This window comes from Ailuropoda melanoleuca, chromosome 11 (genome assembly GCF_002007445.2).
Source record: "Ailuropoda melanoleuca isolate Jingjing chromosome 11, ASM200744v2, whole genome shotgun sequence".
Classification (NCBI taxonomy): domain Eukaryota; kingdom Metazoa; phylum Chordata; class Mammalia; order Carnivora; family Ursidae; genus Ailuropoda; species Ailuropoda melanoleuca.
The window spans coordinates 104,969,749-104,985,771 of NC_048228.1; the positions used below are offsets into that span (position 1 = coordinate 104,969,749).

At 51.3% G+C, this 16,023-nt stretch overlaps 1 protein-coding gene across 1 annotated transcript in view; it reads left to right on the top strand.

Annotated features, from left to right (window-relative positions):
* Window positions 1-16,023, top strand: part of STK32B (serine/threonine kinase 32B) — a 284,209-nt gene that overhangs the window by 28,423 nt on the left and 239,763 nt on the right. The window contains exon 2 of the mRNA XM_034670976.1: window positions 11,519-11,670. Coding sequence (XP_034526867.1) covers window positions 11,552-11,670 — 119 coding nt within the window. The 5' untranslated portion in view covers window positions 11,519-11,551. The remainder of the gene's footprint in view (window positions 1-11,518; window positions 11,671-16,023) is intronic.

Below are 16,023 nucleotides of genomic sequence, written 5' to 3' on the forward strand. Positions count from 1 at the left end.
TTTTTTTTTTTTTTCCCCCCCCCCCCCCGCTTTGTGTCCCTTCCCCCCTGCTTAAATGTCCCCTCTCCCCTCCCCTTCCCTCTGCTTTGTGTCCCCTCCCTCTTCTTAAGTGTCTCCTCCCTCTTCTCAAATGTCCCTTCCCCCTCCCTCTGCCTAAGTGTCCCCTCCCTCGGGGTCTTCCCTGAATACCCACCCCACTTGACCACCCACCCCCAAGTGTTCCATATCCCTTACCTGTCCTAGTCCCCTGCTTCACAGCACCTGTCGCTACCTAGGATTCCATTATGTGTTTAGTCATGTGTGCTCTTGGTTGTTGGTCTTATGCACCAGAATATAAGCTCTGTGAGGGCAGCAGGGTTTCCTCATTGTTCACTGTCGTGTCCCCAGCACCTCGTAAGCAGTATATAGATGCACATGTATATTTATGTACACACATATGTGCAAAAAGCATATATATAGTATGCAACCCACTAAGCAGGTATATAGAGATACATATACAGAGACACTAAGCAGTGTGTGTGTGTGTGTGTGTGTGTATGCACACACATGCATGTACATGCATATACACATGCAGTAATCAGTATGTGTACCCATGTGTGCATGTAGATGCACACATACACACAATCTATAGGTACATATGCATATATATACACACAGTATATATATATACACACACCTACATGCACATATATGTATATACATATATATGTATATGTATGTGTATATATACACACGTATGTAGATATATACCCTATAAGCAGTATCTATATATGGTTTTATATATACAGTATATACCTTATATAATATATATTAGTATATGTGTTATGCCATATACTAATAATGTATTATAACATATTTTGCTGTAATATATTGATATATATAATATATATTAAGCATTTGATATATAGCAGTAAATATAGTATATAGATACACACATATGTATATGTACATACATATATATGTATACCCATCAAGCAGCATATACACACATATATATACATACCCACCAAGCAGTGTGTATTTGCCTGTACATATATGTGCGTATATATATGCATGAATATATATAAGTGAATGAGGAACTTGACAACCAGTCGTTCGATGAGGTTGGCTGACTGTCTCTGGGTGGGGATCCTGAAGTGCACCTCTGTCTCCCCTGCTGCAGATTCATGTCTCACGATTGGCCCTCCAGCTATCTCGGTCCCTCTGTGGCCTCCCTCTCCACCCTCTGCATGCACCCCTTGACCCTTCAGTGATGGAGCCAGTCCGAGTTTTCTTCTGTGCCAGCAGAGAGAGTGCAGGGTGAAATGTCCTACTCTGAGTTAACTTTGAAGTCAATAGGGCATAATTATTTCAAGGAAGGAAGAGGAAGGAATCTTTGGCAGAACCTTCTGAGAAGTTTGCTTCACAAGTATCTTTCTTGGATTGGCCATTGGGCCCTCTGCTTAAAGAGCTGCAGGGTTGAAGCAAAATAAACAGGAGTTAATTAAAATTCATAGAATAGCCAGCGGCAGTCTGCACATAAAATAGAGGGTGGCACAGAGTTATACGATAATAGCTCTTTATGTCCCCAAAGGAAGATTCTGGATAAGACTGAGCTGGACTTGCACAAATGATCATCCCAGCCTCCGCACGGCCTTACTGTGCAGAGATGACCATTTCCATGCCCAAGCATGTTATTAGTTGTCTCATTCATCAGTCCAGAATTTCATCTGCATGTAAATTTGTGGTGTGAAAAAAATATATTTGATTAATAGCAGACTAACCAATTTAGTGACCAGACTGTAATAAATCCATTCTGGACTTAAACAGAGATCAGATTTTCTATGTATGTTTATAAGTTTGAATGTTTAGAAACATTTGACTTAGGTGTTTTTTTTAATTTAATGTTTTGGGTTTGTTTTTTTTTTTGATCTTTTAAAGTGCTGGGCCTCCAAGATAACAGGAGCATGGAGGAACACACAGCAGGAATCCAACAGTAAATGTTGATGGCAACTGCTCTGGCCCGGCATTATTCTAGGTGCTTGTGCTGGTGTGGTAAACAAGCTGGACAAGGTCCCTGTTGCCACAGAGACTAACACACCAACATTAAACAAACACAGTGACATAGTGATGATCATTGCTCTACAGAAAATGTATAGAACAGCAACCTAGGAGGGTAAGACTGCTTTCCTTGGAGGAGAGGACAACAGGGAAGGTCTGAGAAGGAGATATTTAAGCTAAGACCTGATTGCTGACAGGAAAACAGATCATGTGAAGATCTGAGGTAAAGAATATCATGGACAAAAGGGGCAGCAGGTGCAAAGGTCCTGTGGCAAGGGCAGTTAGCAATGGGGCAAGGAACAGCAGAAGTGTGTCAGATGCTCAGCCAGCACCATGTCTGCCGCAGTGGGGACTCAGTGTATACGGTTGCTCTCTTTAGGAAAATGCACAAGTTAATCAGTTTATAGCACAAGGGTTAGAGAGATACCTCCAGAGCTGAGTTGGAATTCTGGCTCAAGCAGGTGACTCTGGGCAAGTCGCCTGACTTCCTGCGCCTGTGAGCTGTTCCTCTTACGTAAGAATCGTTTTTAGAATTCTTAAACATGATGCTTTTACTACAAACCTTTATTGTTTGCGCAGACATCTTTTATAAAAGATGGAATCCATTTCTTTTTAATGAAATATTTATTCATTTCATATTAATTAGGTCGTGTTTGGCTTGAGGCATACTTTGGAGGAATTTGCCAGCTCCTGGGGATCGCTTTATTAAGAGCTAAATATCACAGGAAATGCAGGCTTACTCATGAATGGCTTTCAAGCATCGACTAGAACAAATGATCCATTACCGACCAATCTGAGAGACCTCACTGCTCTCCTGCATTTCCTGACATCTTCCCATAATGATGTCTCATTCCGTCCTCTAGACGAGGATTTTCAGGCCTTGTCACGCCCATGGAGTGGTCCCCACTTGCTTCACTGGAAAGGACGCATTTCCAGTAGGGTCTCCGAAGCACCAGGGTTCGTGCTGGGGTACTTGTTCCCATGACTGTTTTTGGCATTTCCTGACACTGTGGTGGCCCCTGTGACTCAGGGGCGTGGAGGGGATCGGTGTATACGTAAGCATTCATTTTTTTTAGAGAACACAGGATCAGCTTTTGGACCGGCCTTCAAAGCCTCCTCCACCTTGCCATCAGAAAGAACTCCCCTCCTCCCCAAACCCCAATTTTCCATGTTGCTTGTTTACTCATTCATTCAGTCACAGTGGCACACCTAGATCCACTTTTAAAACCCTTCTGTAGCACCGTCACAGACACATCCAGAATGATGTTTGACCATAGATCTGGGCACCGTGGCCCAGCCCAGCTGACACATAAAATTACCGTGATAATTGTGAAATTGTTCCTGAGGTCTTTCTTGGGCCACTTCTGCGATCTCTGTGACATTCGCTGCTCCTACCTTCAGAACACACATGAATGATTATCAGAATGACAGCATCAGTAAATAATGGAGAAAGTGCTTTACTGCGCAGCCTTCGTGACCCCCCATTGAGGACAGTCCTCTCTCCATTTTACAGTTGAAAAAGCTGCTGACCCATGCTAACATGCATGTTCTAGTTCCTTATACTTCCAGAGGGGCTGTGGTAATACACTTCCCTCTCTCTCTCCTCTATACTTCCATCCTCATGAAGCCAACCCTTGATGACCCAGAAACAGTCTCTTCCAGAATGCCTTTCCCTAATCCCATAACCTGGTCAGGATCCCTCTTCTGGGTCCCTTAGACTCATGTGTTCACCTCCCCCATAGCACTGCCTTTTCCTAAATAATTATCCATTCATTCCTTCAGCTAGCCACACTTACCAATCAGACACCTGCCACGTGCCAGGCACCATTCTGGTTACTGAGGTTGGAGCTGCCAACAAAAGAGAGAAAAATCACTATTATCATGGAGGTTTATGACACAGAGGGGAGACCAGCAATGGATAAACAAATCAAGGAAGAAGCATGATCAGTGACAGGAGCTGGTCAGGTGGTAGAGGAGGGGTTAGCTCTCTCACATGGAGAGGTCAGGGATGCCGACCTGATTAAGGTGACTCGTGAGCCGAGCCTGGAGGAGGTGAGGGCCCAAGACTGGGACATGTGGGGAAGGGTGTGGTGGACACAGAAGGGCATGGAGACAAGTGTGTGGGAAGCGAGCAGGGAGGAGAGAAACAGATATGTGTGGAGGGGAGGTAGGGCCAGGCCATGGAGGGCCCCGTGGCTAATGGTGAATGACTTTGGCTTTTATTCTTGAATATCGTCTGCTTATCCCATTAACTTTGAGCTGGTGTTGGTGGTGGGGGGCGGTGTGTGCCATATCTCCATAGCTAGCATGGTACCAGGCCCATGGCAGGCATTTCATAACTGTTTGCTGAGTAAAATATTCACCCAGATGAGTATTTTTCTTGAGGCCAGCTTTTGATGACTCCAGTGAGGCCACCACCGGTCAGAGGCCACATGTGTTATGAAAAATGACCGTATAGTTTATGTATCCAATGGGAATCTTCTCAGCAGCCAGAAACAGAAAGTCTGCCTTTTGGTGGTTTGAACAAAGAGGGGTTATTTTTTTCACATAACAAGAGATCTGAAGGTAGGTGACTCCATGATAACAGGTTCAGCGTCTCTATGATGCCCTTGGCCTCGTGGTCACAAGGGGCTGCTGCAGCCCCAGACATTACACATGTGTTCAAGATAGAAGGACAAGAAAAGTGGTGAAGGGGAGAGAATGGGTTCATCTGTAGTTATTCCCTGTTATTCAGAAAGCAAGACTTCCTAGACGCCTCCAGCAGACTAATATCTTATTGACCAGAACTGTGGCATCCTCTGGCTACAACTGAGTATTTAATGGATCACATTGCCTCCTTGAAGAAAATTGTCCTATTATAGAGGAGGAAGGGGGAGGAGGCATATTGTGCAGTTCACAATCATTATCTGCCAAAGACAGTCTTCCTGTCATGTAGGATATTTGAACAATGGTATCCAGCATGATCACTCTCTTTAGTGAACCTATTTCATCCTGATTTTTTTTCTTGCTTGTCGCCACGTTGGTTGTTTCCCAGAATCTCGCTCCTGCAAGCATAACCAGTGTGCTTTAATGCACACCATGGCAGTATATTCACTCAACAGGGTTCGCTAAGTGCACTGTAGCTGGGAGTGGGTGGGCAGCAGAGAGATTAACTGAGTCTGGTGGGCTCCAGGGGGGCTCACGGAAGGGCGGTGCCAGCCTTTGCACCCACAGAGCTCTGAGTTCCCAACTTGGCTCTGACCTCTGATTCTGGGGTCCCCTGAACCCCAGAGGCTGGCTTGCCTGAGCTGTAACATAAAGGTTAGAGTGCTGACCGTCAAGGTCACTGAAATGCAGCCAGATAGAGACTTTCCTGGAGCCCAACAAAGGGGTCTCAACCTGCCCGCACATCAGACTTTCTGGGGGAGTTTTTGAAAACCACAAAATCCCAGGACCCTCCCAGACCCCTGGGTGTGCCGCAAAACCCGCATCATCAGCACTCTGAATGTGAAGTGGGGCTGGAGACCCCCGGACGCTGGGGCTGTGAAGGTTTGCAATATGCATCAGTCCCCTTCTCCAGTCCCACGTAGAGATGTCTGCGTGACGCGTGCCTTCGTTCTGGCAAGTCACCTGAAATCCACGCTAGCTAGCATTTATTTATCTGTCCCAATAAATTGTGATTCATAGCCATAACATCAGTTCCTAATTGAATTAGAATAATGAGGAATGCTAATTGAGTGTTTGCCTTTTGGCAGCTTGGGTGGCTTTGGCCAAACTGTTCACTCTCTGCCTCATTAATTGTGATTCCTCATGGAAGTCTGTGCTGTGCCCTGAAGGAGCTGTGGTGCCGCTGGGGACACCTCTTCTCTTTTGAAGTTGGAGTTCCCAGGACCTGGGCAGTCACCTGGTGGGGAGGAGTGCTCACCTGGCTTCCAGAGCACCTGCCTTGAGCTCCTGAGCTCTCAGCAGATTCCCTCCATCACAAGGTTGCCATGGGATTCAGAGCTGGGAGGAACAGAAGCCCCTCCTCTTCCGCTGTCAATATGGTTGGACCCAGGATGCCGACCCGCCTGGGGCCACACAGGGCGTGGTGGACACAGTTGTCAATGAGATCCAGCTCCTTTGTGGACTCTACCTCAGGCCTGGAGGTCAGCGTCAGGGAGGCCTTGGGATCAGGAGGCCGTGATGCCTGCAGGGAGTGAGGCCCGGGGAGGCCTGCAAGAAGGTATTCTAAGCAGAGGGAACAGAATATGCTCCTGCCAGGAGTCCAGGGCCAAGGTGATAAATTCACGTGTCTGAGCCCCTGAGAGTGTATCCGACGTTGGACAACAAACAGGGACTTACAGTCCAGTGTAGGAAGGAGCACAGGATTCATAATCCAGCATTTGAAACAGCACAGGATTCATAATCCAGGGTGTGAAGCAGCTTGCTAAAAATAGGGGCTCTGGGAGCCCATTGGGAAGGGTCTAAATATGGACTTCAAGGATAAAGGGAAGCCCCTAAAGAAGGCAAGGAACGGGCACAGAGTCAGTGGGTGAGGGCGGGGGAGGAGGCAAGAAGGGTAGAAGGCAGTAATGGGGATGGAGGAATTCTTTAAAGAAATCCTAGAGGGTTGGAGGGAGTTGGCGTGGTGTATTTGTATGTGGTGTGTGTTTGTGCGTGCACGCATGCGTTTGGATGTGTGTTTGTGTGCTCTCTGTGGGGTGTGTGTGTGTGTGTGTGTGGCGTGTGTCTGTGCTTGTGTCAGATGTAACATGGGCAGGGAGGGATCGGAATGCCAAGATATAGACTTTGAATGTTTCCTGAAAGTGAAAGAAAGCCCTTGAAGGGTTCCATCTTTCCAGTCCCATTTTTCAGAAGTCCCCAGTAGGCAGCAGGACACCAGCAGAAACCAGAGCAGAGGTGGGACGGTCCGCTGAGGAAGCTGTGACAGTGAAATTTTCCCATCTGAAATTTCACGCATTAAACTCTAAATAGCAGAAATTGCTCTGCTCACAGGGACTCGTGTGGAGAAAACACGAGCGTGGGCTTGGGCTGGAATGCAGGGTCCCGGGAAGCACAGACTTTGGGAGCTGAGTGCACTCAGTGCCCCCTGCTCCAGGGCTCAGGCGTCTGTCTGTCCATCACTCACCAGCCCATGTTTACTGGATGCCTGCATGGACCACATGCTGAGCTGGGCTCCACGGACAGCTGACCGTAGACCCGGGAGCTCACGCGGGAGAGTAAGGATCCCAGAGACGCTTGGTTGAGTCGGTCAGCCGCGAGTGGATGACCGTGAGGAACATGGACAGACTGTGTAGTTTCCTTTGGTCATTATGACAAAGAACCACAGGCTGGTGGCTTAGAACAGAAATGGATCTCAGGGTTCTGTAGGCTTGAGGGAGGAAGCCTGTGTGTGCCTCTCTCCTAGGGGGTTGCCAGCAATGCTCGGTGTTCCTCGGACCATAGACATGTCATCTCCCTCAGCTCTGCCTGCCACGGTCCCATCCCCCTCTCCTCCGGGTCTGCTCGCTTCTGTTCCCTTATTATAAAGACGCAGGTTGGATTTACAGCCCATCCTAAGCCAGAGTGATCTCAGCTCAAGTCTCTTGATTATATCTTTGAAGGCCCTTTGTCCTGATAGGGTCACGTTCTGGGTCTCCAGGGGTTAGGACACGGACGTCTCTTGCTGAGAACTGCTGCTCAACCAGTAACTAAGCCTGCCCTTCCCCTGCTCTTCCCTTCCTCTCTGGTTTTGTTCATTCCATTCCCTGTGCTTCAGGCACCTGCCTGAGACAATGGCTGGGGGTGGCTGCCAAGGGTCCCCACTTCCTTAATTCTGCAGTGTGAAGGGCTCCACCCAACCACCCCAGCAGGTCAGGAGGAAATGTTGCCCCGACCAGCCCAGAACCCTCCCCGCAGCACCCCTGGCCTTCCTTTAGGTTAACCCTCTGTGACGGTTATGATGAAGGCCTGGTAGTCATAATGATAGCTGCCATTTGTGGAAGGCCTCTGTCCCAGGAGCATTATATGTGCATAATGCCGTGAGAAGTAAAGAAAACTAGCCCCCGTTCAGTACCTATGACGTGTGGCACCATACCACACCCTTCAGACGCATCCCCTTCCACACCCGCACAACAGCCCTCGGAGGAAGGACATATCATTCTCACTTTACTCATGAGCAGACTGAGGATCAGAGAGGGTGAGTGACTTACCCAGGGTGACACAGCAAAGAGCTGGGTCGTAAGCCCTGGTCAGAGTGTCCCCAGAGCCCAGACCTTCTGCGTGTCTGTGACTTCCCAGCAGACGTTCCTCCCTACACAGTGCATTAGACTTGCCTTACTTCTCTTGTGTCAGCCTCGATCTCATGGTCAGGTTGGTTCAGTTGATGCTATGAGCCTTGCTTGGCCAATGAGGAAGCGAAGCCAGACATAGGTGGGTGGTCCCACTCTTGGTCAGCAGGAGGGCCAGGAGCAGGGCTCAGCTCTCCTGGCCCTGGGTCTAGCCTCCTGAGCTCTGCTCTTGAGAAACATAAGTACCACTAAGATGCTTTAGAAAATAGACCCAAGCCCTCAGTTTACCCAGGAGGGAGTCAAAGTGCAGCCACACTCATTCATCAGTGTTGAGCTGGCAGGGACCCATCCCTTGATCCCCCCCCCCTTTCGTTTGTTAGTGAAACCAAACTTCCAAGCTGTCCCCAACACCCTGTGTCGACTCCCCTTCTCTGTCTTGCTCTGCAAACTCTCACTTCCAAGCTCCATCCAAATCCCCAGCTCTCTTTGAAAGCTGGAATGCTAATTGCACCTTGAAGAGCCTTTTCCAGGCCCTCCCCTGGCCCTGTCTCTAAGCTGCAGTGGGTGTCATGCTCCCCCCTGTCCAGGAGGCGAGAACCATCTCTTGGCACCTCTGCGCCCTGTAACTGAGGACGGTCATGGAGGTCTTTATCTGCCAGGCCACAGAACCGGGTCCTTGCATGGACTTGAACTAATCACAGCCTGAGCTTCTGTAGCTGGTGCACGCGGCTCACTTGGCTGGACTTCAGGGCTCCCCACGCTGGCAGAGGCAGTGTCCGCTGAACATCTCTTCTGAGAAGTCACAAGAGAAGTGAGAGGGATAAGAAACCCTGCCTACCACATGTCTGCCTGCAGATGTGGGTCTCAGGGACTCGGGTCCAGGGTGCCGGAAGTCTCTGCTAGGATGCCCACAAAGCCGGGGTCCCCGTGGTACTTTTGCACAGCACACCTTTGCTTCCTTATATTTTCAAGTTCACTGGAAAGGAAGTTCCACAGACCTTCAGTCTCATCAGTGATTTTATTTCCTGGGACAACGTCCTTTCGGAGGGTGCATGAAGTGTGCTATTTAAGACATTCAGATTCAGGACATTTATTGCCCCCCTGATATGCTGGGCCCTTCTACTTTCTCGGTCTCATGTAATCTCATGTAGTTTCCCCTCTCCAGTGTGCAGGGTGGGCCTGGCTAACTCTGTTCAGACAGATCCAGAGACTGGGGCTCAGGGAGGCATAAGTGAAGCGTAGCTGGAGTCCAGGCTTTCCCCATCGTCTCAGACACATTTACGGCATGTCAGAGCTAAAAGGAGTCCGATTTCCAGCAGAGGAGCAATGTGGCATACTGGAGAAGACCCCGAGCTCCTGAGATGGCAGCCCAGGCCCATGATCTTATCCCTGACCTTGTGTCTCAAGTGTCCTGTTCTCACGGAGGAAGCGTGTTGGTGGAAAGTGCCTGCTGGGGAGGCAGGGTCTGGGTTTAAGTCCAGAGATGTGAGGAGGGCCTACAACCTTCCTGTGCCTCTCTCCCTTCATCTGACAAGTGAGGATCATAGTAATAGCTGGCTGTATGGGGTTGAATAGTGTCACCCAGAATTCCTATCCTCCTGGAACCTCAGAATGGGGCTTATTTGGAAAACGGTCTTTGCAGACGTAATTAGTTCCGATGAGGTCCTACAAGAGTAGCGTGGGCCCTGAATCCAGTGACTGGCATCCTTAAGAAGAAGGTGAAGTTTGGACACAGATATGCAGACACACAGAGGGAAGAAGGCCACGAGACCGCAGAGGCCGGATCGAAGTGCCGGCTGCAGCCCCACAGATGCCCAGGGGTGCCGACCACCACCAGAAGCCAGAAGAGGCAAGGAGGGACCCTCCCCTGCAGCCTCAGAGGGGCATGGCCCTGCTGACGCCTTGACTTTGGGCCTCTGGCTTCTAGAACCGAGAGACAGTAGGCGTCTGTGTCTGTAAGCCGCCCAGGCTGTGGTTCTGTGCTACGGCGGCCCAAGGAAGTAAGGCCAATACCTCATCAAGTGTTTGGGAGGACTGGCTAATATAGCCCTTGTTAGCTGTTCATGGTGCACAGGAATATTTGCCGCCATACCACACTCCTTGCTCCGTGTCCTCGGGCCCTCCTGTATACCCCTCTGTTTCCCTAAAACTTCTTCCTTTCCCATCGTTCCATCCTCCTGTGCTCGTGCTCTGGCACTAACTCCTCCAGGGAGCCCTCCCTGATGGCCTGTCCTCCCACCTGCCCCCACGGCCCCGGCAAGGGAGTCACTCCAGAGTCGGACTGTCTGGGTTTGACACTCCGTCCTGACACGTAGGGGCATGTTGGACGCTGGATGTACTGATTTGTGCACTCAGGGCCACCGCTTCTCGAGCTCGAGGGAAGACAGAGGATTGATTGGAGAGGCCCTTGAGTGGATTGTCAGTGAGAGCATTTGCTCGCCTCTGGCCCGCAGTAAAGTGCTCAGTACTCTGCCCTTGCTCCCCCAGGGGCTGAGATTGGGGATCTCCAGGACCAGGGTGCAAGACAAGGACTCGAGTCCGGGCACTGGAGAGGTGAAAACAGCATGGGGAGGTGAGCTGGGAAGTGAGTCAGGGGAGGAGAGGCAGGAGGACTGCCAGTAAAGGGTGTGCCATCAAGCCAGGTGCCCCATGGGCCACTTCTCAGACTTAACCCACGGAACGGGCAAGGGGCCTGGGGTCGAGGCGCTACTCCTGCCGGCCTTGACTCTCTGGCATCGCCAGTCTGCTGCCTGGGCAGCAAAGTGGGCACTGCTGGCAGTGAGAGTCCTTGAGCAGAGGAAAGCGATGCTGGCAGACAGGTGTGTGCTGCAGTGGGGCGGGCCAGGGGGTACAGCGGGCACCGACGCCACGTACTTCAGGGCTGCGGACGTGGGTGCGTTGTCTGTTTTCCTCCTGGTCTGTGCACTCCTTGAGGGCAGGGCTGCTCCTTCTGTCTCCTGTACCTGCAGCTCCCTTTCCAGCACTTGGCACACAGCTAATGCTTCGCGTAAACATCTGAGAGCAGAACAGCTGGAGCTGGTCCAACTCCTCCAGTTCACAGCTGTGGGGAGCTCGCGGCGCGGGCTGAGCTGCTCCGCCAGCAACTCCTCGGAACAGGGGCTTCAACCCAGAGGTAGAAACGCGGGGGGGGGCTGCTTGCCTGCTTTCTTTTTTTTTTCTTTTGGGAAATGTTGGCCTGAATGTTCTCGCCTCTGGCTGTCGCTCAGGTATGCATCGTGCAGAAGCGAGACACGAAGAAGATGTACGCCATGAAGTACATGAGCAAGCAGAAGTGCATCGAGAGGGACGAGGTTCGGAACGTCTTCCGGGAGCTCCAGATCATGCAGGGGCTGGAGCACCCCTTCCTGGTCAACCTGTGGTGAGTGACCGCGCGCCGGGCCCCTGGGGCAGCCTCTCCGCCGAGCCGTGTGCAAAGCCCGCTGTGCTGGAAGGAAGCTTCTGCCTGGTAGAGAGACAGGGATGGAACTTTCCAGATGCAGACACTCCTTTGAATATTTTGTACAGTTATGTTCTCCGATGGGTATTTTGTAAAGTACATTCTCTCACGGAATCTGGAAGCATCTGCTCACTTTTAATTTTAATTCTGTCCTCTTACCTGATGAATCAGACTTGAAAATAGATTTTGAAGCGAAAGCTTTTGTGTTTCTGAGCAAATGTGCGGAATGCTGTAAGAGAAAGCCAAAGAGAGGGAACTTCAGCTTTTTAAAAAATGTCACCCGTAGTGTGGATGGCAAGAAGACCTTAGGGTGGCTGCCCAGGACAGATATGCTAAATTCCAGGTTCTGAATTTGGCCCACAAGGCCTGCCATGATCCATGTTCTAGAACTTTCTCTCCATCCCATCCCTGGCTGTTGTCTCTGCTTTAAATTGGCATCCTTGAAATGCCACCTACTGGTGGTTCCCTGCCCCTGTGCCTTTGCAGTGACATTTGCTTTTCCTGAACTTTCCACCTGCCTCTCCCCCTGACCCCTGCTGGCCCCACCTGCGCCGTGCCCACTTCCTCTAACCAAATCCCACCCATTCCTTTCATCCAGCTTAGGAGACACTTGGGGCAGGAGCCTTCCCTAACCCGCAGGCCGACTGAGTGCCCCTCACCGTCCCCACCGGCTCTGGGCTTGACCCACCCAGCACAGCCTTTCGCGCAGTGAGCCCGAACCCAGATATCTGGCCTTACCGAGGCATCGCTGGCTCCTCGAAGGCAGGCGCTCTCTTGGTTCTTTGTGTCTGGGAGTCTCACATGGTCACAGGCATGTCGGGCGGGGGGGTGTTGCTTGCTCAGTGTTCCTGGAGCTGGATTTTGTTGAAGGGCACAGAACAGGCTGTTCTAGGAGACGAATTCTGGCTCTCATTCTGCACCTCAGCTGAGCATCACGAGTGACCCCCGAGGGGAAAGTCTAGTCTAGCGCATGTTCCTAATAGGCTACCGCCCATATTTCCATTGCTCTCCACGCTCAGAGGCACCCCGAACAAGGGTGATAGACCAAGGCGACGTGAGTTTCCCACTTGGGAAAACCCAGCAGACGCCGTACGCCTGGGCGTCTCCACGGGGACAAGACTCTGTGTTACAGCCTGAGTACCAAGTGCAGGTTCTCCGTGTCTCCAGGCAGCGATCCAAACACTTCCGTGGTTTGTCGAAACGCCTTCCACGGGACTCCCTAGAGTGGACTGAGGGGTGTGCGTGTATGCCCGGTGCGTGATGTGTGTTGAAGAAGGGGGTGAGGTTGGAGCAGCCCCTCTGAAGGCACCGCCTTTCCCTGCCCTGTTTATGTGCTCCTAGACACAGGTTAATGTCGCACACCCATGATTACAGGACTGCGGGGTGAGGGAGGGAGCTCTCTGCAGTTGTTGGGCCCCGTGGCAGTACTTTCCCATCGTGAGCAAGAGGGAGTGACTGGCTGCTGAAGTTTAGAGTCACATCTCAAACTGTCACGCATTAATGGTGATAATAATGTCCTAGCTGGGGGCGCCTGGGGGGCTCAGTCAGTTGAGCGTCTGACTCTTGATTTCAGCTCAGCTTGTGGTCCTCAGGGTCATGAGATCAAGCCCTGTGTCAGGCACTGCACTGGGTGTGGAGCCTGCTTGAGATTCTCTCTCTCCCCCTCCCCCTGCCCCTCCCCACCCTCCCTCTTAAAATAAACATAACTAATGCTCTGGCTTACTGCTAGGACTGTTTGGAGAATCAGCTGAGAGGGAAGGATATGAAGGTATGTTTTCTGTAAATGAAAATACTGCCCATTGTAAGAGGTTCTGTGTACGTGCGTCTGTGACTATGTGATGGACAGATGGGCAGTGCTCCCGTTAGCTCTGAGCCGACAGCAGGGAAGCGCCCCTCAGTCCATTGGTCAGTCCTGAGCCCTTCACATGTGGTATGGCTCACGATTTATGCAGCTATAGGGGCAGAAATTTAAATTTGCTTCAGCACAAAACAGAATCTCTTGGGTTTCATAGCGAAGAGGTCTAGAATTCCCGTGGCTTTGGTCCCTCTGTCTCTCTCTGGCTTTCCCCTGTGTTAGCTTTGTTTTCAGAGCCATGGCTCGTGCTGACCACATCTTGCTCCAGCTTCTCCTGTTAGCCCAACAGCACCAACAGAGGACGATGGGCATGGGGGGATGGACCTGGTTCGGGTCACATGTCCATTCCTGAAGCAGCAGGGGAGGGGCAGGTGGTGGGTCCCACCTGCGTGTCTGGAACCCAGAATGAGGGAGGAGATGGAAACCCGCAGAGGGAGACTGGAGCCAGTTTGCGGGAAACCTGTGCCTGCCAGGTATCTGGAGCCCGTCACCTGTGCTCCCTGTCAGCCCACACAGCCGTCCTAACAGCCCTGCGTGGTGAGGGCCATGGGCTCCCTTCCTCAGGGAAAGCAGGACTCAAAGCAGCTCACTGCCTGCCTGAATCAATTGAACGGTGATTCAAACTCATCACCATCCCATTGTGCCCTGAGGTTTTCAGTTCTGTAGGGAAACGACCTATAACATTTTCTGATAAGGATCCCTTACTTCCCTAGTCCCACTAACAGCCTCGTTGGTTTCCTACTGTCATCTTAATATTGTTGTCCCCATTATACAGATGGGGTAACTGAGTCCCACTGCGAGTAAGTGGAGGAGATGGGACCGAAGCGAGGCTGTCTGGCATCAGCCCCTCCCCCACAGCTGCCGAGAGAAGGCCCCGGCCCTTACCCTCTAGACGGAGACCCTCCTGCCAGGCCTCTGTTTGGTTGCCTCTCTGGCCCCTACTGGAAGGGAGCAGCGTGAGGAATTGCTTGATGGGTTCATAAGAACACCGGAGCTTTGCACTAATTATATGTCAGCTTTTCATCTCGTTACATGGAGGGTGAATTATCGCAGCCTTGGAAATCCCCACCGTGCCCCTTCCTGTTCTGCTTCTTTGCTGACGTGCTCTGTAACTGGCAAGGCGAAGGCTGGGCATTGATTATTTGCACGGCAGTGTTGCCTCTGAGGAATGAATGATGTGTGCTCCCAAGCCTGTGATGGTCCAAGTCTTTGTCAAGAGCAATATTTTCATCCGTTTTTTTGCTCTCTAGGGCTTAAGACACGTGGGGCAAAGGGAAAAGGGAATGAGAAATTACACCCACAGGAGGGTGAGGGTGCTGCATTAGCAGGGGTCCTGGAGAGGTGGGGGGGCAGGAGAGAGGTGGGGGGGAGGGCAGGAGAGAGATGAGGGGAGGGAAGGATAGGAGAGAGTTGTGGGGGAGGGCAGGAGAGAGATAGGCAGGGGAACATTTCAGCACTCGGGGTCCAAATCTGACCTCCCGGGTACTCAGGGCAGCCCTGCCTCTTGCACGCTGCGAGGCTGCTATGGACTGAACCATGTACCCCGCCCCCCCCCGCCACTCCCAATTCATATATTGATGCCCTATTCCCCAGTGTGACCGTATAGGGGACAGCCTTCAGGTGGTTATTAAGGTGACATGAGGTCATTAGGGTCATTAGGGTGTCACAGACAGTGGCCTGTGATGATGAAGTGGGGCTTTCTGCCAGGTGAGGACACAGCAAGAAGGCGGCTGTCTACAAGCCGGGAGGAGGCTTCCCGCCCGAACCCGACATGGTCGGTGCCTTGATCTTGGGTTTCCAGTCTCCAGAGCTGTGAGAAAATGACCTTCTGTGGTTGCACCCTGTCAGGTCATGGACTATAGAGGCCTCGAGAGCGAATTGATTCTCTTCTCTGTGTCTCAGTTTCCTTCCTTGTAAAATGGGAAAAGAAGGATAGCTACGCCGTGCGGCGACTGGCAGGACCGGGCAGGGAACTAGCGAGCAGGGGCCGCACATCTCAGGCAGGAGGCAGCCCTGGATCGAGGACCGGAGGTGGTGTTGACGATCTCAGCGCTGCTCACTCGGGAGGGCCTCCGCGGCTTGCACAGTTCACTTCCTCCCTCATTCTCATTTTCAAAATCCGTTTCTACTTACCGGATTGCCTACATGGACTAGACCAGCTGTTAAAATGCTTCTCTTCAAATTGCTCGGGTGCCTCCCCTGCTCATGTTACCGCTCAAGTCACTGTGGGAAAGAACACCTGGTAGGGGAGGGTGAGGACAGACAACCTGCAATCATTTCACAGTCCTCTTAGCCAGTGTGTATTTCTAGAAGCTTCCCTGAGTAGCGATGGACCGAGTCAAGACACAGATCTCCGCGCGCCACTCTGAGCCAAGAGAGAACCACTGACATTAGAGGCTGACACTGTTGTAAGTGCAGAG